Source organism: Miscanthus floridulus, chromosome 2 (assembly GCF_019320115.1).
Source record: "Miscanthus floridulus cultivar M001 chromosome 2, ASM1932011v1, whole genome shotgun sequence".
NCBI lineage: Eukaryota > Viridiplantae > Streptophyta > Magnoliopsida > Poales > Poaceae > Miscanthus > Miscanthus floridulus.
The window spans coordinates 152,991,581-153,016,229 of record NC_089581.1 but is presented as its reverse complement, the minus strand read 5'-3'; the positions used below and the strand labels follow the sequence as shown (position 1 = coordinate 153,016,229).

The 24,649-nt window shown below is 46.7% G+C and overlaps 2 protein-coding genes and 1 non-coding gene across 6 annotated transcripts; 1 reads left to right on the top strand and 2 right to left on the bottom strand.

Moving 5' to 3' along the window:
• Window positions 1–4,701: 4,701 nt before the first annotated feature.
• On the bottom strand, window positions 4,702–4,893 carry LOC136540996 (U2 spliceosomal RNA). The gene has a single exon (XR_010780112.1). It is a non-coding gene; the product is annotated as a U2 spliceosomal RNA (small nuclear RNA).
• A 5,824-nt stretch (window positions 4,894–10,717) lies between these two features.
• LOC136540157 (protein SIEL-like) lies at window positions 10,718–16,132 on the bottom strand. Of its 4 annotated transcripts, none has more exons than XM_066532154.1 (8): window positions 15,573–16,132; window positions 15,367–15,453; window positions 14,614–14,847; window positions 14,323–14,514; window positions 13,366–13,506; window positions 13,140–13,226; window positions 12,462–12,913; window positions 10,718–12,146 (listed from the first exon to the last, which is right to left on the bottom strand). In XM_066532154.1, exons 1-8 carry the CDS (start codon window positions 15,957–15,959, stop codon window positions 11,240–11,242), a joined length of 2,487 nt encoding a protein of 828 aa, XP_066388251.1. In that variant the 5' UTR covers window positions 15,960–16,132; the 3' UTR covers window positions 10,718–11,239. The 4 variants fall into 4 exon arrangements, with proteins under 4 accessions (XP_066388251.1, XP_066388252.1, XP_066388254.1 ...); XM_066532155.1 differs by having other exon boundaries at window positions 15,592–15,764; XM_066532157.1 differs by having other exon boundaries at window positions 15,367–15,449; window positions 15,592–15,696.
• Window positions 16,133–18,132: 2,000 nt separating this feature from the next.
• Window positions 18,133–20,996, top strand: LOC136540156 (ABC transporter G family member 5-like). The gene has a single exon (XM_066532152.1). It carries the CDS (start codon window positions 18,245–18,247, stop codon window positions 20,627–20,629), a length of 2,385 nt encoding a protein of 794 aa, XP_066388249.1. The 5' UTR covers window positions 18,133–18,244; the 3' UTR covers window positions 20,630–20,996.
• The last annotated feature ends 3,653 nt before the right edge of the window (window positions 20,997–24,649 follow it).

Here is a 24,649-nt window from a genome sequence, read left to right as displayed (position 1 = left end):
ATGTGGTTAGTACTACAAATTCTCACCTCATGCAATTCAACAACGGACGTGCCTTAATCGACACAGGCGGAAAGAACCCGCTCACAAGACCTCCATGTCTTGTGGCTCACACACACCGAGTCCGCCCGGTCTAGATTTATTACTCCACATTCCCATATCATATGATAGCATAAGTAACCAAGGTTCCATTTAAAACTTGCAGGTGGCAGGTAGTCACCCGACTTCATCGTTCTACGCATAGCTAAGCAAAACTAGGCATATACGAGTTCAAAACTGGTAATATGGTAAATATGGAATAACAAGGGTGGTAATGCACCAATTAGGCTTTTACTTAACTCCTAATCACTTAATGCAGTAACGGAAAGCAAAAGCGAAATTAATTTGTAAAACACAAGGTAGGGTTGTATGCATCCGGGGCTTGCCTTCGTTGACGGAAAAGTCCGGCTCCTGCGACGTTACACAAGTATTCGATCCGACCTCAACAGACGGATTAACCTCCTCAACAACTTGATTAACTACCACATGTTCACCTTCGTTCACTACACATAATAATAATACCATGTTTAACATGATGCGGAATACGAAACATGATGCTCGATGATGGATACAAAATTTAACAATTTGAATACAACTTTCCTTCGCGGTACAGTTGCAAGTCAAACAAACTAAATCTTTTTCGTAACACATACATCAACTGCCAAGGATCATTATCAACAAATGACCCAAGGTCATCACTCAATCCAAAATTACAAACAAAACCTAAATCACTAAAGGTTACTATTTGCTTTTATGAATTAATTATTTAATTAAAATTATGAAATAAATCAACTTATTCTAATTGAGCTCAAAATTTTAGTAAATGTTCATTACATGATAACTAAGTGGCAAAACAAATTTCATAATTTTTGGACAAGTAAATAAGCCTAGAAAAATCATGGAAAGTCATTTATTAATTAATTGAGCAATTTTTATCATACCCCAAAAATACTGAAAATCAATATTTCAATTTTTTGTTATATAATATACCTCATAGAGAATTCACACAAAAATTTTCATAATTTTTGGAGCTCTAAATAATTCTACACAAAAATAACAAATTACAGCACTATTCATTTAATTCTGAAAAATAGAAAATCTACTTAGAACGCTGAGTCACTTACACCCGGGTCCCACATGTCATCTTCAACCTCCGACGTTGACCACGGCAGCGACGGCTCTGACCGGCGAATTCTCGTCGACGGTGAGTTCACCGGCGACGACCAACGTACCAAAATGATCATCAAGTCTAGGCGCATTGATTGACGTCCCTATCAGCACTGATTACGGTCCTATACTAGCTCGTCGTCGACCATGGCGGACGTGGTGGCACGGCAGCGCTACGCCGGCGGTGTGCGACCGGTAGAGCTCAAACAAGGGATCCAGGAAGCACCAGTGGCTCACCCCGAACGCGTTGAAGCAAGGAGCGAGGTCGGAGAAGCAACGGAGAGGCGTGACGACGATCACGGTGATCACGGTGGAGCAAAACGTCGTCGGCGATGGTGTACCGGCGACTACAGTGATCAAAATGAGCAACCAGCTATGGATTAAGTACTACAGCATCGAGACGAAGCAGAATCAGCCAAAACCAGGGACGAAGATGCCCCGTGGAGCTCTGGCCGCGGCGAATCGTGCTCGGCGGAGGAGTTGCCGGCCGCAAGGAAGAAGACGATGCAACTCGAGTTCCCGACTTCGACTAGCTGAATTGGTGGGTTGGCTGGATGCGTAAGGATACGGCGGAGCTGGAGCACGCTTTGCCGAGACGGCAACGGCGCTAGGTCGACGGTGAGAGCTCGACGGAGTGGAGCAGCGGCGACGGGAAAACAGAGCAAGAAGAAAGGGCAAAGACGACGGCGTCGGAGCTTTATAGGGCGGCCAAGGAAGCAAGGAGAAGCCACGGCGACGCCTTTTCCGCGCCAGCGCGAAGCCAAGGCCGCCACGCGCGCGCCTGGAACGCCGAAGACGGTCGCCGGCTATGTAACTTCGGCGGTGAACACTGTTCACAATATTTACAAGTTTGCCATTCGCCAAAATTCACAAATTACTCTCAAATTTTCATAACAACTCAAAAATCTCCAAAAACAAAAGTTGTTCAAAATCAAAAGTTCTACAACTTTGCTTCTATAACCATCTCCTAATTCGGTCTAGATTTTGAAATAAACTTTTGAATTTGAATAGGGAATATTTAACGAATTACGCCTTTTTGAATTACTCCAAATTTTTCTAAACAACTTGAAAAACTCTAAAAATAAACTTTGTATAACTTGTTAAGCTCTACACTTTTGCTTTTGGGATCAACCCCAAAATATGCTTATATTTTGAAATGGATTTTTTGGGTAGGATTTAAATGCTGAAAAGCGGAGTTTTCTCGAAAAATTCAAAAATCCAAACAAACTTTGAATTTAAGTCAAACAATACAATTCAACACATACCACATGAATATAAACTCGTTTTAGTATATGCATCTCAAAGTTTTCACCAAATGCCAAATGCTTTGCAATGCATATGATGACATGTCAGGTTTTAGTATTTTAAACACCCGAGGTGTTACAGGAGGGGGCGTAGCGAGGGCCGTGGAGGGGCGTGTCGAGGGATTGCGGCGTGGACGTGAGCACCTTCTGTTACGCGGGATGCTTAGATGAGACGGTCCTCTTGGTGGGTTGTGACGTCAGCCCACGATTCGGTTGGCTGAGCTCCATCTGGACACGCTAATAGCATCGGATGTCCGTGCGCTAGTGCCTCCGCTGTAATTAACGTGCAGACTGCAGCGAGCGGTCGATGTGCTTGTCCATTGCAGGAACGCACAGGCGGCCTGTTCGCTGGTTGGTTTCTAGGCTGGTTTGGGCTGGCTGAAACCAACAAGCGAACAGGCTGAGGGACGCGTGTACGCTTAGTTATTACGTTTCATTTGAATCGACTTTTTTTTGAAGAGGGTGTCCTAAGTCCAAACAAGTCCTCGTCAGTTGTCACCTATTAATCTTGTACTTATTGCAAGGAGCGCACGTCACTTGCAGAAGAAACCAAGTTTTGCTGTCACGGCACTCGTTTAGTTTACATTACCGCCGCCTCTACCCTCTAGTCAGCGGCACTGGAGCTCAACGTGCCCCAGTACTCCAGTAGTCGACGTCCATTGTCCAATACCAGAGTCCAGAGCAAACCAGGCACCAAACTCCCCTTAAATGAACGTGTTTTCACTTTCCAGCGGGCTGGATCTCCCCCGATAGGATTGCGAGAAGCCGAGAATAACGTAATCAGCCTGTTCGTTTGTCAGCCAGGACTTATCAGCCAGCCAACAATATTTTCTTCTTACAACAAACCAGCATCAGCCAGACTTATCAGTCCAGAAACCGATCAGCAAACATGCTCAATAAGTGAAGCGAAAGAGATCCTCCGGCGAATGGCTATCGGAGATGCCGCTGGTGTACGTGGACCGAACCGACCAGGAACACTGTGACAATGCAACAGGTAGCTCGGCGAACGAATATGTTCATTCAGCCGCCGCCGCCCCTAGTAGAAAAATATTTTGTACGTATTGTATTGTAGGAGTACTCCACTGAACTAGATGCTAGCTGCTCCGCGTCTGGGTCAACACAGCCCCTCGGACCGATCCGCTCAGAAACAACTCGCCTTTTGTTTTTCCTCATTTCCTGCTGCTCGAGCTCATGCTCATGTAACCAGGCGTGCAGCGTGCTGCCTTGCGTTATCATCTGACCAAAGTGGCCTGGCCCGCTAGATGCCAACCGAGCCGCGGTCTCATTCTTCGTGACTTCGTCGCCTCCTCTGCAAAAGAAACGCTGTTCCACAGCTGATTACGGATTAAAGCCGGCTGAATAACACAAGCGAACAAGCGACGCCTGATTTGCTCGTCAGCCGTCAGGCTCTCAAGTTTCAAATTCCGTCCCTGTCCGGCTGCGGGTTGTCCACGCCTGATTTGCTCGTCAGCCGTCAGGCTTCAAATTCCGTACCTGTCCGGCTGCGGGCGGACCACGGCACCGCCGGTCTCAATTTGAACCAGCTCACCGAAAGAGACCGGGCCTCGCGCCCTCGCCGGAGAGCGGAGACGTCTACACCTTCGTCCCGGGGTTCATGGAAGGTACGTAGGCCCGCCTGTGCTGTGCGGGTGCGGCATGTCCGCACGTTGCTTGCATTGACATTGGTGAGTTGGTGACCCATGAGGCCATGAAGAGGCCCTTACTACGACGATCATGATTTTCCTGAAGGAAGATGTGATGTCGCCGTCGCGACAGGCTGATCCCTTCCGAGGTGATGATGAGTGATCTAATGGTTGGTACGTAACGTAATAGCCTCGACTTTTTTTAAAAAAAATGTTGTATGGAAAACACATTTCTTAAAGAAAAGCAATTTAAGAGGGAATATTCTTTTTATATTAGATGAAAAAAAAAGAAAAAAAAAAGAGAGCTTGCAATTTGATCGGACGGACGATAGTGGTGGCCAGAATATATAAGATTCATATTATACCGCATTAATTTCATTTTTGTTTTACCCTTAATGGTTTTAAACAAATACGTAACTCTATTGTTAATTAAAAAGTTGAATTACACATTTTTCTTCGGTTCCAATATAAACCAATTTAGAGAACCAGACCCCATGAACTGAATTCAACAATTGATTTGGTAGGTAACTTTCAACAATTGATTTAATTTATAGGGGTGTGCCAAGCCCAGGCAATAATGCAACACTAGGGCGACACAAGAATTTTAGTAGCAAGCTACCATATTACATTCTCCCCAAAAAAAAAATTTAATATCATTATGGGCATGTGTCCCATGTATCAGATATTAAACTGATAAGAAAAGATACTACACTTGATCTTAGCCAAAAGGCCGAGAAAGGTATGAGTTGTATCGTTGCCACGCCCCTTGTTTCATACACGCCTTCCCAGCCATATGTCTGTCACTGTGCACGATGTGGTACTACTAACTAAAAGGTTTGTTAGCGTAAAAAACAGGCCGCGTTATGACGCCAGGCTCCGCAAACGTCCCATTAAACTATCTTGGCTTGGGCTTCCCGCATAGGCCGAGGAGGAGCCCGTAGCAGTTGTCCCGAAAGCTGTTTCTAAAAAAAAAAGGTTGTCCCGAAAGCTAGCCGTGGCAGCCATCACGCCACATGCGGACATGCCCACATCACGAACTGATTGGAGAGGATCAATTCAGTAGGCACAATTTGACGCTACAGCTGTTCGTGATTTATGCCTGACATCGATGGAACTCCCTGGAGATGTGTAGGTACAAGTTCTGAATTCTGGCCAACTGCCGAACACCACCGATTGAGCTTATAAGTCACAATCAGTCCTACTTTTTTTTTTAGATATGGAACAATATTTTTCTCTCACAGTAAACCACCTCTACAAATCAGCCGCAGCAGTAATAAGTCTTGCCGAACAAAGCCACGAGAGATTTATTTATATTTAACATGCATAAACCTAAATAAAATCTATAACTAAGTTATACATGATCCAATGAGTATAAAAATTTTACTACAGTTTAAGCATACAATAATTAACCCACCATAAAAATTTCACCACAATTGGACCATAGAGACTGTAAATATGAATTATTCCATTTAATTACAGAAAAACATATATCTAAAGCTACAACAAAAACTTTGTACTAAAGCATACCATATTATATGTTCACTGTGTAGATCTACTCATGTGGAGTCCAACAAAATTCGATTTTTTATTTTATGATTTTTCTATGATTTACTATGATTTTTTAAAGATTCACCCGAAATAAATAAAAAAAGATAAAGATAAAACTATCTTCAAAACCGCTTATAACCGGGCCAGGAAGGTAAGATGAACGGTTTTAAAAATTGAGGGAGATGTTTTGCCCTGTTTTGGAATTCAGGAAGAAAAAGTGGACTTTCACGAAAGTTGAGGAAGATAATATTGACTTTCCTATTGTCCTTACGGTTTCTCGTCCATCTGTATCCATCGTCCTCTGTTGAAGATGGTCGTTGCAATTTTTTTCATAAATCACGGGAAGAAGTACATCATATACCCCGTAGACTATTATGTATATTCTCTTAAGTCTAGTCTTGGACCCTTAGGTTTGAATCTGTTTATCTTTCCTTTTAAGAATTATTAAACACGTTCACTTTTCAATCTTGGCCTGAAGTAAGGGTGTTTTTTCACACAGCAATCGTCGTAGCTACTCCCTCCGTTCCAAAAAAAAAAAACGCAATTCTAGCTTCGAATCTGGACATGACGCGTGTCCATGTTCAAAGTTAAGGATTTTTTTTTTCGGAGAGAGCAAATAGTTTTCGAATTTTTAGAAAGAGGAATGTCTTATTGCAAACGGGTTAAACATATGATTTACCACTCGCGTTTATGATTTTCAGTGACTTAAATATACTCCATCCGTCCTATAAAAAGTTATGACAAGTCAAATATTTTTAACTTTGATCAAATATATAAAAAAATATTAATATTTATGGTACATAATTAGTATCATTAGATAGATCATTTAATATATTTTCATATATTAAACTTTTTTGGAGATACAAATGGTGCTAAAATTTTCTTCAATCCTAGTCAAATTTAATAAATTTTGACCAACACTAATCCCATAGTGATGATTTTTATGGAATGGAGGGAGTATGTTTCACTAAAATATGTGGTTCAGATTTTTTTTTCCGTCATTGTTTTCCTAAAATATACTAGTTTTGAAGCATGATTTCCAAAATTTGGAAATGAGTATATGAATTTTAAAAGATTATAGAAAACGATAAGCAAACGCGATCAAAACTATTCATAACATAAATTAATTTAGTATTGATTCAATGAAATTATATTAATATGACAAAAAAAGTTTTAGCTTAGTTTAAACACACAATTTCCAGTCATATAATACTTTATTTCAGCTCTATTAGAAAATTAGTTGGGTTATAAGTATTCTCAGCGCGAATGATAGTTTTTGAAGTTTCCTAAGCCATTTATTAAATTTTAAAATTCAAAGACTTGGTCTTATTGCCACAACGAGCCATGACCACGCCATGTAAAACACTCAAATTTTGTTGAGAGATGAATAGTTAAATATTTGAGAGTTTAAAAGTAAACATTTTTTTCATGTATTTGAGTGTTAAAACCAAACTCAATCTATAGATGAGAAAATGGACCTTTTCGTAAAGGATCTTTACAATAGAAAACATGATAGTTTAGGAAAGACTTTTAAGTTAAGTGTACGGGGATATATACGGAATTGCTATATGATAGTCGGCTAAATATTCGGTAGCATCAAATTCGGACTATTTGGAAATACGATGTAGTTCGTTTTTGTTGTACAACGTCTCCGTCTCTCATAGTCAGCACAATAAATGAAAGTAGAACAAGTAGTCGAAAACTATTATGTATATTCTCTTAATATTAATGATTAATACAATATTATGATTTCTCAATTTTCTTTATTTTCTTTATTTAGTCTAGAATCTGTACTTTGGCTCAATATATGTCGTCCTAGCGGGCTACGCGCGCTGCATGAGCTAGCGTGTCCATTCAGCCTCCCTACTGCCACTTCCTGTCGTCAGAATGTTTTGCTCAATATTGCCATCGGCCGGTTCCTTTCGTCATAAATGATCGTGGATTATTTACTGCTGGCTGATTTAGCGTGGAAGAAAAATACTGTTCCAGCTTATAATCTACGATCGTATACGAGCAAGCGAACATATGTTGATGGTGCTGATGTGCAGGGGAACTAAAGCCTATCTCGGGTTTGTGCCAGTGTTGTTAGCAGCGGCGTCACGGGCATCGTTTCTCTCCTTTGAGGTGTTGACAAGAATGTCCCTCTTCATTTGGTGTTAACCTTCGGTGTAAACAAAACTCTCGGTGTTCACCTGTTGGCTGTTGTGTCCAACATGTACTAGAATAGTCAAAACAGCAGGCAAGCATTCCAGTAGCCATTTACCAATCCAAACTGTTATACAAGCCAAAATAATAGGTAGGGCCTGCAGACATGTTCGCTGTGGATATCTGAGATGAGACGACGCACCAGAACAACACACGGAGAGACGTCTCTGAACAGACTGCGCTAGGCTAGGAACTCTCCAGTTGAACTTGAACCCTATTCAGAACAAATAAAGACATGAACGAATAAGATAAGAACATCCATCAGTAGATCAGCATGTAACGTCTCAGAAAGTAACAACAAACTAGCACATAAACCAAATTCGCCTCCTTTAACATGCTTCTGAATCTTTCGTCAGCGTTAGTTCCTCCCAGTATTAGAGTGACGAAGGATCAGAGGCCCTAGATGTACTTTCTTGCGTTCTCTTCTTTACCACATACATTCAGATATATCTAGACATCATCTCCCAGTTCCATGTAGGAGTACTTTTAGAAGCCATGCTACACAGATGAACAAAGAGACATCACATTCTTCTTATAGAGACATTGCCTTGAAGTTCCTCTGGTCTGGTTCCGATTACCTTGACGATGTCTTGTTGCAGTCCAGAACAAGTTAGTGAGTGACAACTTCGACATCATTAGTTTCTAAGAGACATGTGATGTGAACAAGTCAAAACAGGCTAGAAAGGATGGCGAAGAAATTTTGAAGCTGTCTTTCAAACCTTTTCTTAGTTCTTAAGCTCTTTTTCATGTTGTTTTGTGCTCCTCAGATTAGAGGATTTGAGCCTAAGAGGTATCGTAACTTTTAGTTGTATATATCCATGTGGATATAAACGCTGGACGTTTTACAACAGTTTTTTTTCCCCGACGACGTACGGTACGGCCTAGTAAACTAATAAACTAGATTAGATTTGATCAGCACCTGTTCGTACTTTACCTTAACGGCGAGGCGCCCCATCATATAAAGCACAAGCTGCAAGCACGTACCCACAAAAGCATGGCAACTCGTTAACCGAGCAGGCGATCGGCGGGCGGTGTCGATGGCGCCGCGCGCGCTCCTTATACTGACATGCTTCAGCGATGACGCTGTTAATGTTCCTGTCCCGCCAAGAACTCGCATGGAAGTGAGAAGCGGCGGCGGCAGCAGCGGTGGACCGATGAGATCAAGTGGAAGATCCTGGCGGCGACGCGGCGGCGGCCGCGGATCTGGGCGGTGAGGGAGGAGGAGCCGTGCGACGTGGACGTTGAAAAGCAGAGGGCGCAGGCGCTGGAGCCAAAGGCCCCGGAGCAGCGGGCGACGCCGCGGCGAGAAGGTGCACGTGCACCGATTTTGCAGAGTGACAGGAGCCCTAGCGATGATGGCGCACCGGAGGCCATGGCCGTGGCCGTCGACGGCCAACATAAGAGGAAAGGCCTCAGGGTCCGCTTCGACCTCCTCCGCAGGAGACCATCAGCGCCGCGCCGCCCGTGCAGCCGCGGTTCCCAACTGGAGTGCTGGGCGAGCCGCCGGAGAGCTTTGCGCACTCGGGCGTGGACATGACCGCCGCGTTCCTGATGTCCGTCATCGCCGAGAAGAGCAGGGGAATGGACAGCGCCACGCAGGTCGACCGTGGCCTTGTCGCCTGCTAGACGGAGAGGAAGGCGGCCTGCTCGCGCCGCCTGAGCTACCTCAGGGACTACTGTCCCTTTCAAAGAGAGGAAGAGGAGAGCGAGCCGGAGACGACGACGACGACGACGCGACCGGAGGCAGAGCCCGGTCATGCGGAGGTTTGGTCGGTGAAGGCCGGGCTGCCGTTCGACAGTCCGGAGTGTGAGGCCGAGTTCGTGAAGGCGATTCGTTCGAGGTACCTGCGCAAGGACGACTTCTTATTGCGCCATGGGCATGCATACCAAAGAAGTCGTGAGCAGCAGAGCCTGATGGCCGCCAGTGAAGCGAAGGTAATATTCCATGAACTGAAGGTTTAGGCAAAGTGAAATAGGATAGCCGTGGAAGACGACGCCGATGAGAAGCGGGACGCACGTCTCCGTCTCAGCGCATGCGGATGAACACGTCTTGTGAATCAGGCCCGTTCTACGGGGATTGGATTTTTTTTCCCCAATCTTGACAGTCCCGTTTGGTGAATCTTCACTGCTCACGTACTGTTCAGTGTTCACTAAGCTTCTCAAAAAAAAAAAATTATCAATCATGGTATAGTGTTTTTTCTCTCATAATAAATCGGTAAACAGTACTTTTACAGCCTGCCTTTCAACCAATATAAACACTTTTCCCTTGGCCAGCATCCGCTTCCCCACTCCCCAGCTACTCTAGCAAGGAGCATGACAGCATGTGAAGCTCAATCAAACACTGTCAGTCCTTCGCTGGTTCGGTGTCTCAGTACGCAGTTGAAAATCGTAGCTCAATCTGATAGAAGTTCGTAGATATAACTAGAATAATGGATCAAATCATCAAATGAAAACACAGAGATATCGGAGAATTGACTTTCTTTGTTTCATGTTTGAGATGAGATGATTCCTTTGTGGGTGTACTTCACACATGTATACCCCAACGATCGAGCAGGGAAAATGGAGTTGCCAAATCTCTCTAAAGTGTTCTTTCCACGAATCAATCTAATCCCACGTTTCGAATTGAATCATAATTGGTGCGTTGCTATTTATGTGCCGGCCTCCAAAGACTATCTGTAACATTTTTCTGCAATGAGGGGATAAGGTTTGGACGGTGATGATTGATTAGGGCGATCAGAATTTCTTTCAGCAGAACGAAATTTGAACAAATTATTTAGTTGTAAACCAATAATCAGCAGATCAAATAGACCACACAAAAGTTATCTCATGGCCATGACCCGATATCTTATTAATCTGGACCTGATCATCAGTAAACTGCACAAATTAAAACTTGAATAACTAAATTGAATAACTAAATTACAGAACCTGGATGATTAAATTGAATAAGTATTAAATATATCATGAACTGTACTGTAAAATTCCGAATTTCTGATCGAGCAGTTTCTTGTCCTAGCCCACCTTCTCCATTGTCACTTCATCTGGTTCGCCTTCCGTCTGAAGTTGTAGGTCCAAACAGTCCATTGTCACTTCGTCTGGTTCACCTTCCGTCTGAAGCTGTAGCTCCTAAGGAACTGTGCACCTCCAAACTATGCATACGGTCATGGAACATGCGCCTCATCTGCTTTGCTTTTGCTATAGCTACAAAAATCTCAGCGCAACTGAACCCTTTTCCTCAGAAGAGATCGTGGATCAAGAGCGAGCATTATGCATACCACTCAATCAAGAGCCTGTAATATGATGAGCATGGAGAGCATATGATCACTTATATTTTAATCATCACCATTGCACAGCACTAACAAAATAAACATCCAGTTCATCAGAGAGTTGAACCACATAATCACTCGGTCCTCCATCTCCGTGGTGGGTGCTGATCCCTGCAGATGGACATTCCATTACCACACATACCCTAAGCACAAATGAACATGCCTTTGGAGTAGCATACAGAGGAACAACCATAGAGCCGCTCTTCACCTCATCATTGCCTCCAAAACAAGAAAAATCTAGGAAGGTATGTTGCATAGATTCACCAATAGTCATGCAGAGCCACAATCTATGATGACTAGATACGTTCCACAGAGATATTTTAAAGCTGACGCCCACTGGTAATTCACAAATGTATTGTAATGGGTTTTCAGAATCATTATCACAGACTCGCAACACTACATTTATCATTTTAAGCATTCCAAAGTCTGTTCTTGGTTTTAGACGGAAGAGTTGAAACAAATTGTTAATGCTGCCAATCAGATTGTCGCCAGTAGGGTTGGTATCACAGGCCTTCTTAATTTCTCTACTGAAGTCAGACAGTTCACAGGACCCATCAGCACACAGATCCTCTAAGCGATTAATTACCCAAAGCAACTTACCCAGAACTAACTTGGAACAAACTGCAATCTTTGACAGTCTACATAAATGAGCTATCAAAGAAAGCTCCAACACTTGGACCTCCAATACTCTATTTAATCCAACATAACAGTATTCCATCCTTCTTACAGACATATCCAACTTCTCCAGTAAAATATCAAGTGACGTTAGCCCAAAAGTATAAGGATTGTCCAACTGAATCAACTGCCATATTTCAACAATGAACAATATTGCATCAAGATACTCACTCAGAAACCTCAAGAATGCACCAACTGATCCAGAAGAATTTTCTGCCAACAATCTTAGCTCTTCTTTGCATGTTCTACAATCAAGAAAAATTGAATTAAAAAGATATTTCACAAGATAGACTATATCGAGAATATATCCAATGTTACTTGGGTTGCAGTGTTACCAACGCAAGGTTGCACCCCCAAGCGCATAAAAAATTCCACAAAAAATACTAACACCCTTCCCCAGACCCCGCACAGCGCGGGAGCTCTCTGCACTGGGTACGCCCATATAGCATGCTATCATCGACCATCATGCAAAATTTGGGATTAAACAGTAATACTGGATATGCACTCGAGCAATGTAGAATGGCTTGGTTGTGTGCAAAAGGAAAAGGAGTCATTAGTACCTCAAAATAGTTCGGACTTCACAGACATTGCACGACATTCTCATAGTCCAGGCTCCTTCAACTATTTCTAGTATGGATTTCATGGATTGCATTACCAAAACTTCATCTAGACACTTGGTTTCCTTTGCAGTATTTTCTATATGGGCATCAATTTCCACTGTTTCAACATTGCAGCTTTCAGATTCTCCAAACTCTGCAGATACTGATCTGTTTTCCCAAAATGGCATTCCACCTTTATGACACAAGTAAGATAAGAGTGAATCCTGATTAACCTCTCCTCCTAGTGCACACGAGACCTTCTCCAGTAGAGGAATTGCACGTGAGAAGATAATCGAAGGTATGTCCAGCTTCTTGTGCTTATCATCAGAAAAAGGTGCTGAAATAGACACAATTAACAATGCTTTGACCCTTGATTTGTCCAAGATAAGCTCTCCATCAGATGCCATAGTGATCTATGATATGCAGATAAAAATAACATTAGAAAACATACCTTAGAAAAGAATGCAAAAGATATGATGGAGGAAATTGTAGATACCAAACACAGATATTGGTGCATCTAACTAGACAGTGGTTACTGAATGACATAGCAAATTGAAGTATAGAGAAAGGTACAACTAGCAGCATTGTTCTCAGATGGCATGCATGTAAATACAGCTGGAAGTTGGAAATTGAGAATACCTCTTTGGCCAAATGTTTAGCTATGTTAGCTGAAAAGCTCCCATGATTCTTACCAATGGAAAACAGAATACCATATATATCCTGTTCCTGCATGAAATAAATAAATCCAGTTAAACCATGAAAGAGTGAATATATTACATGCTGAGTTGCTGACCCATAACATAAATTTAAGAGATCTGAAAAACTGTGATGATTATTTTTCAGCAAAGATGTGGCACTAAGATACCTCTGGATATTTCTCCAAACTTGTAATAAGACCATCAACTGCAGATTTGAATATTTGAAGTTTTGGCATGTTGATTAACCCAAAGATCTTGCGTGCTGCATCTCGAATTAAGGCATTGGCATCAACCAGCAATCCAAGAAACTACAAAAACAATTACATACATAAGGTTGGAGAATTTACTAGCATTTAGCAAGATCAATAGCAAAGATATGTCTAGATTATTTGGAAGATCCTTTTAAACAGGTACAAATCCAATTATAAGTCATTCAGACTGCAGAGAGAGGACTTTCAACAAAAACAGAACTCGAACCTGCTTGATCTTTTGATTATGCATGCTTTTCTTTTACTTAAAAACTGGGGCTAAGGTTGCTTTGTGACGGTAAAATGCACAAGAATCGAAAAATATGGACCCACCACTTTAGGAACTACAAAACTGAGCTGTTTTGACACAAAATTATATTTTCATGAATGTTTCAGATTCTGGCCAAGTCCACTATCGGTGCATATATGTTTATGGTCGATGTTGTTCCATATTGTTCCCTTGAAAACCACACATTCAATGGTGCAGATCACTATCAGCTAAGATATATCTGTGCCAGTACTCTATCTTCAGTACACTGGTACTGGCTTGAGGAACTCTGGCTAGTGGCTACAAAAGATTTTCCTACAATTGCAACAAAATATTTCAGAATAATAAGGCTGTGTGATAAGCTGAGGATATAAAAAATATATCCTGATACGCAGCTCTCTCGCACGTTCCGGGAAAAAAAATCTCCATTCTATCCAACAACCTGTGATATCATTACAAGGCATATCTTATAAACAGAGTAAGAAAAGATAACTAGCTATGAATTAAAAGGAGTGGCATAGGACTAACATGTGGCATGTGCTACCTAAGGAATGGCCAATTAATTAATATATGCTGATTACTTGGCAAACTATGTTCATAGGTAATACCATATGCATGTGCTTCTCCTGCACACTCAAATATCCATATGTTGCCATATGAAATAGTGCTTCCAAAGTCTGCAGCCTAACTGCTTCCATATCATCATTCATCATGTCCATCAACAAGTCCAAGGCCTTCTCTGTGTACTGAGTAGAAAACTTTGCCAGTGCTCCTAATGATTTGCAAGCAGTTCTTCTCACCTGTAATGTGGAAACAACAATAAAATAAAATAAAAATATCAATAAAATAAAATAAAAATATTGCAATTTTAGTGGAAACGATGCTGAGAATGACAGAACCTGGTAAAACTCATCTTCAATTCCATGGGAAAAAATCCCAGCAGCACAGGGAATTTTTAGTTTAGGAGGTAATTTTTGCCCGTTGATGATAGAAACACCCATACTGTCAGTTTTTATGACCTTCTTATACAGCGACTGTAGCAGAACACACTCAGAAACTCGTCGCATTTTACCAAGGGCAGCGAATGCTTCCATTCTCACTTGTGTGCACATGTCCCTAGCCATGGAGCTTAGCTGAGTAGAGACAAAAGAGGAAGCATAAGCATTAGAGTGAAACAAAGCATGCTATTTACAGATGAAATGTTTGTACATTTTGTTAAGGAAAAAAAAATTTATTTAACACTATAAAAGAAAGTACTTCGATATTAACATTGTTTCAGGATCAACACTTTCTCCTTATACTATCACAAGGATCTCAGCTGATATGAATCAAATGGTAAGCAGTGGAAATATGTCTTACTCCCTCCATCTCACAAAGAGAGACCTTATAGCATTTAAAATTTCTCCCAAAAAGAAAGACACCGTAGACTGTTTGACACTGTTCAGCACTGTCTATCATTGTCCACCAGTACTTTTGAGGGGTATCCAACTCATTTTGCTTGGTCCTTAATTTTTGCTACAAATCAAATGCTGTTGGAACACGAAACCATGTAAATGCATGCTTATTAGAGAGTGCTTATTTTTACGCCTATTCAATTCTACTCTATTGTAAACCTGTAATATCAACTGCAGCACAAAGTGTGCAAACCATACCTGTAGGAAAATCATGTCCATAAGGTCACCATAGCCATTGGCATCGAAATCCAATTTCGCTGAAAAATTTCGAGCACACGCGTCTACCTATCCAGGGGGAGCAGGAGATTTCCTCAATACCTCAGATTGATTTAAGCCAATTAATTCATTAACCTCACCGAGGCGTCCAAGCGCAACAAAATACTAACGAAACGACAAAACCTCACCAATCGCACGACGGCTAACCTGACGCCGTTGTCGTCGTCCCTCATGAGCTCCACCGCGCATTTGTAGCAGCACTCCGTGATCCCTGCGCTGACACGGCTGCTGGGGTCGACCTTCTCGAGGACCGCGGTGAGTCCACGGAGCGCCTCTGCCCGCGCCAGCGGGTACATTCCTCCGGCCATCGATACAAGAGCTCGTACATCCGCCTCGACGTACGGAACGCAGCCGCCGGAAGCGGGCGGCTCCGCCGCAACCCTAGGACGCTTGGCGAAGGACGGGGAAGGATCGGACGCGGCGAGGCGCTCGTCGATGGGGCCAGGGTGTTTTCGAGCCGAGGAGGAGGCAGCGGCGGTGGGGTGGGCGGAGGAGAGGAGGTGCGGGTCGCCCATGGGATTGGAAAGCGGTGATGGAGCGACGGACGAGGAGAGCGCTCCGGCGGGAAGTGGGAAAGGGCTGGTGGCGTTGGGGGCTTGCGGCTTTTGGTGCCGAGCGGAAGAAAACGGCGCCGCACCGGTCGGCGGTCGCCCCTCTGCTCCGCGCCAGGGCGTGCTCGCCACGACGGGCTGGCCTAGCGGCACAGCCAGCAGGCCCAAACGCTCACCAAACGCAGGCCCGGGGAAAACGACGCTGCCGGCCGGGCCCCTCACGGGTCCACGCGCTGACGTCCGCGCTTGCTCGCCCGAAGGCCGAGCCCCCCCAGCCGCGCGCGAGGGATTGCCGGATGGGAGACGTCGGGGAGGGGTTTGAGATGGGCTGTCGACTGTTGGCCCGGGCTAATGATGTGGCATTGGTCGGTTTCCGGCCCACCATACTTTAGGTCCTGCCCCTGCTCCCGCACTTCACGGTTGCTCTCCTGCTAAGCGTCTCTGACTATTTTGAGCTGGATCAACACTTGAAATGGGCATATATTCTTTTTTGTTCAACTTTCAACTACTAGTACCATTACCGTGCCACCGAGAAATTGATGAAACCAGAATCTTGAAGATGTGCTGAAACCACACATACGTTTATCAAATGTTTTCCCATGATCACTGTGTTATTACTTACACTATGCTAGAAGCTTTCAACAGTACCTCATCCGAAAATCTTAGTTTTGTCTTTAGCTCATGAGTCCGGTCTCAATGGGGATTTCATCTAAGTTTTATTTGCATTTAATATTATGACATGTCAGCAGATTTGATGACTTCATAGGTTAATTACGAAGAGAGAGATACGGAGAGTTTCATCTAGATGAAACCAGTTATCACAATCATCTACATAAAAGCTGATATGATAATCTTGATAACTATGTCACAAAGCTTCTCACTAAAACTGGTATGTGGAAAACTTGGAATTTTAAAAGAGCTCTTGAAAACCGCAAAATAGATAGTGCTGGTCAACTTAAGGTTGACTTGGTTAGAATAAGTGTTGGTCGGACCAATCTTTTCATCACAAGGAGCTAGTGTTGGTCAGACTATGATCATAATAAAAGGCTGTTCCAAAAAGCATCCCATAAAGCTGCATGCATTTGATTCCACCCCATTTTACTTTTCATCCGAAACTGCATTTTTTTACCTGCCTACTGAAAGTCTGAATTTTTCTACGTGCATCGGCCGTGAGAAAAAGACTAAAAGCGACCTATTCGGTCAGTGGCTCAGTGCCTGACCAAACAGCGTATTCTGCTGGTAAGACTTAGGGCGTTGAGATACGGATAGGTAGATGGCGATTTGTTCACCACCTCACGCTCGTCCCCCAGCCCACGTACACACAGAGCAGTGCGACTGGCGAGGCTATCAATCATGCCGCGTGACCGCGCGCTCCTCCACCGCTGCAACAAGAAACCAGACGTGCAAACTTGGCGGACCGCGATTTCCAACGAAAGCCGGAAAGCGGCAGCCGGCAGCCCATAACGTGGTGTGCTAGGTTAAACAAATCAGCGACACGACATGCAAGGCAGCTCGCACCTAAGACCTAACAACGTTGCTAAAAGGGATAAGTGAGTCAATTTCAAAATTCCGTAAACTTTGGATAGTTAAGGTGAACAATCTAATAACCCAATGATGTGCTGCTCCAAAAGCGAGTGATTACAATTTGTTTTGCCCCTACGACATTTCCTGACTTTGGCCAACACCTCACACCACTCCCGGCCCCCAACCCTCCATGCGTTCTTTGGCATACTTTTGCGCATAGCCCGGTGCTCTGCTACGCTGTTGTTAGCTGCCCATTTGGTGAACTTTGGGCGAGGGACGCTTAACCACCTCGCGCGCCAAAACTTGCGCGCACGCAGGCAGGCACGGTGAGGGCGAAGGGAGCTCCACCCACCGCACCCACCGCCTTGACCCCCTCTCCTAAACCCAAGCTAACCCCTCCCGTCTCCTCCTTGGCTCCTCACATCCATGGCCGCGGCAACTTAACCGATTCCAACTAACAGCAAGAAAAAAAAAAACCCCAGAGCGGTGGCGCGGGCAGCCAATCTCCCTTCACCAACCTAGCGCCGCTTTTGACTGCTCCAGTGAGGAGCTATAAGAATGGTTACTTACTTGCAGTGTGGTCCTCTGAGTCCAAGCCAACGCCGATCGAGAACCCGCCTCTCTATCTCTCTCTTTCTCGCTCGCCGCGGCAGGAAGCTAGGTGGGGTGCCGGCCGGCGGTGAGGGGGAGGGGAGGAGCACGTACGTGTTGAGCGCGGCGCGGCGATGTCGCGGTTCGTCGACAAGCTGCCGTTCTTTGACCGGAGGTCGTCGCCAATGGAGGAGGCCGGGGACATCCCGCGGAACGGCCTCCTGCACATGCACCACCACCAGCCGCACCACAGCGGCCTGCTCATGCAGCCGCAGCCGTCGCCGCCGGCGAAGCAGTCGTCGTTCACGCTCGCGCAGCTGCTGAAGCGCGTCAACGAGGCGCGCAGCGACGCCTCGTCGCCCACGTCCTCGCCCACGCACTCGCACTACACCATCGAGCTGGGCGGCTCCGTGCCGGGCTCCACCGGCAGCGACCTGAGCGAGCGCATGCGCGGCGGCGGCGACCGCGGCGGCGACTGGCCGCTCCTCCCGTTCGTGCTCAAGTTCACGGACCTGACGTACAGCGTCAAGCAGCGGAAGAAGGGACCGTGCCTGCCGGCGCTGCCGTTCCGCCGCGGGGGCGGGGAGCCGGCCGGGCCCGAGGTGCCTCGGATGAAGACGCTGCTGGATAACATCTCCGGCGAGGCACGGGAGGGCGAGATCATGGCGGTGCTCGGCGCCAGCGGCTCTGGCAAGAGCACGCTCATCGACGCGCTCGCCAACCGCATCGTCAAGGAGAGCCTCCACGGCTCCGTCACGCTCAACGGGGAGTCGCTCGACAGCAACCTGCTCAAGGTCATCTCCGCGTACGTCATGCAGGACGATCTCCTGTACCCGATGCTCACCGTGGAGGAGACGCTCATGTTCGCCGCCGAGTTCCGTCTGCCCCGCTCGCTGCCAACCAAGGAGAAGAAGAAGCGCGTGCAGGCGCTCATCGACCAGCTCGGCCTGCGCAACGCGGGCAACACCATCATCGGCGACGAGGGCCACCGCGGTGTGTCCGGCGGGGAGCGCCGCCGCGTGTCCATCGGCGTGGACATCATCCACGACCCCATCGTCCTGTTCCTCGACGAGCCCACCTCCGGGCTCGACTCCACCAGCGCGTTCATGGTGGTCAAGGTGCTGCAGCGCATCGCGCAGAGCGGCAGCGTGGTGGTCATGTCCATCCACCAGCCGAGCTACCGCATCCTCGGCCTCCTCGACCGCCTCCTGTTCCTCTCCCGCGGCCAGACGGTGTACTACGGCTCGCCACGCGCGCTGCCGTCCTTCTTCAACGACTTCGGCAAGCCCATCCCTGGAAACGAGAACCCGACGGAGTTCGCGCTCGACCTCATCAGGGAGCTGGAGACCATGCCGGACGGGGCCAGGGACCTCGTGGAGCACAACAAGAAATGGCAGACGCGCATGGCTCCCAAGGCGAAGCACCACGACGGGCACGGCGAGAAGCCGTCGCTGTCCCTGAAGGAGGCCATCAGCGCCAGCATCTCTCGCGGGAAGCTCGTGTCCGGCGCGACCGACGGATCCGTGTCGGTGCATTCGCCCGGGGAGTTGGCGGCGCCGGCGGCCCCGGTGTCGAAGTTCGCGAACCCGTTCTGGGTCGAGATGGGCGTCCTCACCCGTCGCGCGTTCCTCAGCACGAAGCGCACGCCGGAGATCTTCATCATCCGCCTAGCGGCCGTGATGGTGACGGGGTTCATCCTGGCGACCATCTTCTGGCGCCTGGACGACTCCCCCAAGGGAGTCGAGGAGCGCCTGGGCTTCTTCGCCATCGCCATGTCCACCATGTTCTACACCTGCTCCGACTCGCTCCCCGTGTTCCTCAACGAGCGCTACATCTTCCTCCGGGAGACGGCCTACAACGCGTACCGGCGGTCCTCTTACGTGCTCTCCCACACCATCGTCGGCTTCCCGTCGCTGATCGTGCTCTCCTTCGCGTTCGCGCTCACCACGTTCTTCGCCGTGGGCCTGGCCGGCGGCGCCGACGGCTTCTTCTTCTTCGTGGCCATCGTGCTGGCGTCCTTCTGGGCCGGCTCTGGGTTCGCGACGTTCCTCTCTGGCGTGGTGACGAACGTGATGCTGGGTTTCCCCGTGGTGGTGTCGACGCTGGCCTACTTCCTCCTCTTCAGCGGCTTCTTCATCAACCGGGACCGCATCCCGCGGTACTGGCTCTGGTTCCACTACCTGTCGCTGGTCAAGTACCCGTACGAGGCGGTGATGCAGAACGAGTTCAGCGACCCGACGCGGTGCTTCGTGCGGGGCGTGCAGATGTTCGACAACACGCCGCTGGCGGCGCTGCCGGCGGTGCTCAAGGTGCGGGTGCTGCGCGCCATGAGCCAGTCGCTGGGCGTGGACATCGGCACGAACACGTGCATCACAACGGGGCCAGACTTCCTGCGGCAGCAGGCCGTGACGGACCTCACCAAGTGGGACTGCCTCTGGATCACCGTCGCTTGGGGGTTCCTCTTCCGCATCCTCTTCTACATTTCGCTGCTGCTCGGGAGCAGGAACAAGAGGAGGTGAGCGGTTTCCCGTCATGCCTTGTTTTCTTCCCGTGCTGGTGCGATCGGTATGCACGGGGCTGTATGTTCCTCGAGTTGTGTTATCGCGTGTACATTTGCTTGTAAGTTGTAAGTTTTCCTGGCAAGTTCAAACTGTAACTCGACAATATTTATTCACTATTGCTATCTATCAACCGGTTAATTTAAGAGCCTGTATCAACTGATTTTTGAACCGTTCGTTGCCGTCGGCCGATGGCCCAGGCCGTTCAATGCGTCCGCCATTGTTAGGTGTATGTATCCATCATCCGTGCGCGCGTAGTACGTGGCAAAAGTGGAGCAGCGGTCGCCGCTGGCTGGGCGCGTGCACGCAGGAGATCCGATCCAGGACACGTCGCATGCAGTTCGTCATGCACGCTTCTCGCTATAGAAAAATTTGTAAATTTGTAAGTTGGTGAAAAATTTGATGATATTTATGAACAATTTGATATATATTTGTCTGATATCTGAAATCCATAGAAAAAATTGTGATTTTTTTTGAAAGATTTGGTATATATTTATGTTATTCCCAAATTATATCACTCTGTTTAATAAATTACACTGAATAAATCATTGTAAGACAACGTAAATATAACTAGAAGACGATATAAGTGCATGAAAAAATTCAGTTGATAGGAGAGGCCAAAACAACCTAATGTCACCTAGACATATCCTATTTATTTATACGACGGTTCTCTGTTATTGTTCTCGCGGAAGGTATTTCAAATTTGCATGAAGAGAATCTGCCGATCTGATTTTGTTCGGGGGTGATCGTGAATCAGGCAGGTCTAGCAATAGACATAGCTGATGGACTTATGGAAAGGCGAAGGCGTGATCTGGATGGACTTATGGATGTGTGTGCCTATCGTCCGTTCTTCTCTGTGATACTTATGGAAAGACGAAGGCGTGAAATGGCACTCAAGTTCTGTAGTAGCTCTGAACTCCAGAGCTACTATAAAACTAGAGTGCCATTTCATATCTAAGGTTTTCTTACAGAGCTCAAAGCCATTTGATTGAACAGATGCTTCTTCTCAAAAATTATTGTCAGCCACTCTCACTTACGAGCAGACCCCAGATGTCATCCACAGCTACTCCTTTTCCATACTAATCACCTCACTGATGTCTGAGACCGTCCTCGCTGGCCTTCGGTCGCCGACAGTGTTCTTGCCGGCGTCCGTGTCGGCGTCGGCGATGACGTCGAGCTCCGAGCAGATCTCTTGGACGACACGCCGTTCTTGGCCAGCCTTCGCAGGCAGGGAAGGTTGACGGCCGACGAAAGGGGATCGTCCCCGGTGGCAGCCAGGTGAGGTCAACGGCCGGCGAGCAGCCTCCGGTTGAGCGAGCTGATCTCCATCTCCTTGTGGAAGACGGCGGCCTTGAGGAAAGCGAGTGTGTCCTCGTCGTGCTGGATCCGCTCCTCGACCACCCGACGGAACTGCTCCACCTCCATACGCTCCGTCGCCTTCTCTGCCTTCAGGCGCCTGCCGCCTAAGGGCCTCCCGCAGCGCAGCCACCTCGCCTTCTTCCTCAACTCCGGCCATCGACCGGCAGAGCTCGCACCCGGCGGATCTCGCGCGCGGTGACCTAGGCACGCTGGCCGAGGCTCGCCGGCTGGGGCTGCAAGCAAGGCAATGGGGCTACCAGAATCGAAGAGGAGAGCCGCCGCCGCGACCCTGTTGCGTGCGCCTGCGAGGAAGGTTTCACGCAGACGGTGAAAAAGAATCGAGGAAAAAATGAACCGGCAGGTTATCGTGAAAACTTGGAAGCCACGACAGGTCTGGTGTAGTCCTGGTCTTGGCACCCGATACGGTGAGGCTCCAACGACTCGTTAGCAGTACGGCATGTTTGGTGCACCCGTTCAGTGCAGACCGGACAACACCGGTGAGTGCCGAGCCGCCAAGTCCTACTTGCAACCCTCTATGGTAGAATAGTGCGGTGCACTAATCCGGTGAATGCACTGTGCCAGCCTACACCACTCCACAGGACCAACTTACTTTTGCCACTTGATCGTTTGATGGAGGAATTACAGGGAGCGTAATTAGTTCTAGCTATAACAAGGTCAATTGCGATTACTCCCGTCGGTTACTCCATAACACCATTGCAGCAATTCCTTATAACTCTGTTTGTAGGTGTATTCTTCGCTGTTACAGGATCAATCGTGATTACTTCTGTCGGTTACTCCGTAACGTCACATGCGGGAATTCGCGATAACTCCGTTTGTCCAGGTGCATTCCCCCGACGCTCTGACTCTCCTCGGCTAGGGCATAAGTCTAGGCGTCCCTGCGAACCATCGCACCTTTCTTTGTTCCTACTGCTTCCGAGTTTCCTCGTTTCAATCTTTTGTGTGCACAAAGAGATTGCAAAGAGGAGGCCTCTGGAACCTACGCCAATCTGCAACACCTGCTCGGGTGTGCGAGCAAATCAGGTTTTTGCAGGGCGTAGTGCACGACTATCCCTGTTCCAAACGATCTACGACGTCTTCTTCCCGGTGACTGCCACTGCATTGTTTTCTTCTTGGCGAAGTAGTACCTATGCTCATCTTCTTTCTTGTGGTTGTTCGCGGGACTGCACTGCGAACATCTACATGTATCGCCTATCGGCCTATGGTTCACTACTTCACACAACACACTGTCGATAGTGTGAATGACATCATTGATGCCTCCAGCACTGGTCTCACCTTGGAGTATACTACTTTACACTTTGTTTTTAGTGTTTTAACACTATATTTGTTGTGCTATATATGTTTATGTATGCTATTACTGATAGATCGTGCATGCACATATATGTTGTCATAAATATGCTACTATTTATGTGTCAAATGACACACACAACGTAATATGCTACTTTTTATCTAGATTAAATTATGCCTGAAAATACCTATATATGTAGTAGAACAGAGATACTGCTTGATATGATTAAAAATAATTTAAAACTTTTTTGCTGGTGCTGTTCATGGAAACATACTGCTTTCAGTTCTAGACCTGATTGCAGCAATGTGAGGTCTACAAGGAGCCGTTACAAGTCGACTACACATTGGAGTCGATGGCTATGGACTTGTACATTCCATGGGCCATGGATGCCCTTTTATGGTTAGAATTCAACAATGATGCACATTGCCTATGTGGCGGTAGTATATATTTTTTTAATTTTGGTAGTCTCAGGGTTCATCGTGTAATAATTGTGAATTGGGCATCCTCTTTTTGAAGAGAAGATTGAAGCCAGGAGAAAAAAGAAGAAGAAGAAATGAGAACTTGGGACATTAATTGGGATCCTCTTATTGCACGTTCACAGAGTCATGTTAGCAAACAGTTCGATAAAATTTCGCTAACTAACAGTTTCCTAAAACTATTTTTTTGTATATCTTTTCTGTTTTCTTTTTCCAAGTGAAATGTCTCTGAAACATTACATGCGACACAACATTGTATGGCAACGCGTTCACCGCTCAGTGACTGAAGAAACTAGTAGTATCTGAAATAAAAGTCGTGCTAATGTAGTGGGTTTAAAGGCCCATTTCATTTTTAGCCCGGGCGTGTCTGCGGGGAGACTGTAGGGCAGAAACGCAGAAGCCCAAGAGATAAAGGAGGCCGAATTGTGAACGTGACAGCGACGCATACAAGCCGAGCTATAAATTTCTCCACCATTTTGGTCCGAATTTTCTAACGGAAAAATATCTCATCACACGACCGCAACGCTGCATGAGGCAGTTTTCAACGAACCGTGCAACCACCGGAGCCACTCGCCAGCCAACCAACAAAGACCCCATCCAAAAGCAGAGGCAAAACCAGGCCAAGACGAGACACAAGCTGCAGGCACCCGCCTGTGCCCGCGCCCGCGCCATGAAGTGCTGGTGCGTGCACGCGCCAAGAGGAGCAATGGCGACGCCGCTCTCCAGCCCGTTTGCTCCCACCACCCTCCACTCCCCTCTCCGGCACCGCGCCCTACTGCTGCCGTTCCCTCCCCGTGCTGCCTCCTCCGGCGAGGACACCGCAGCAGCTGTACTCCCATC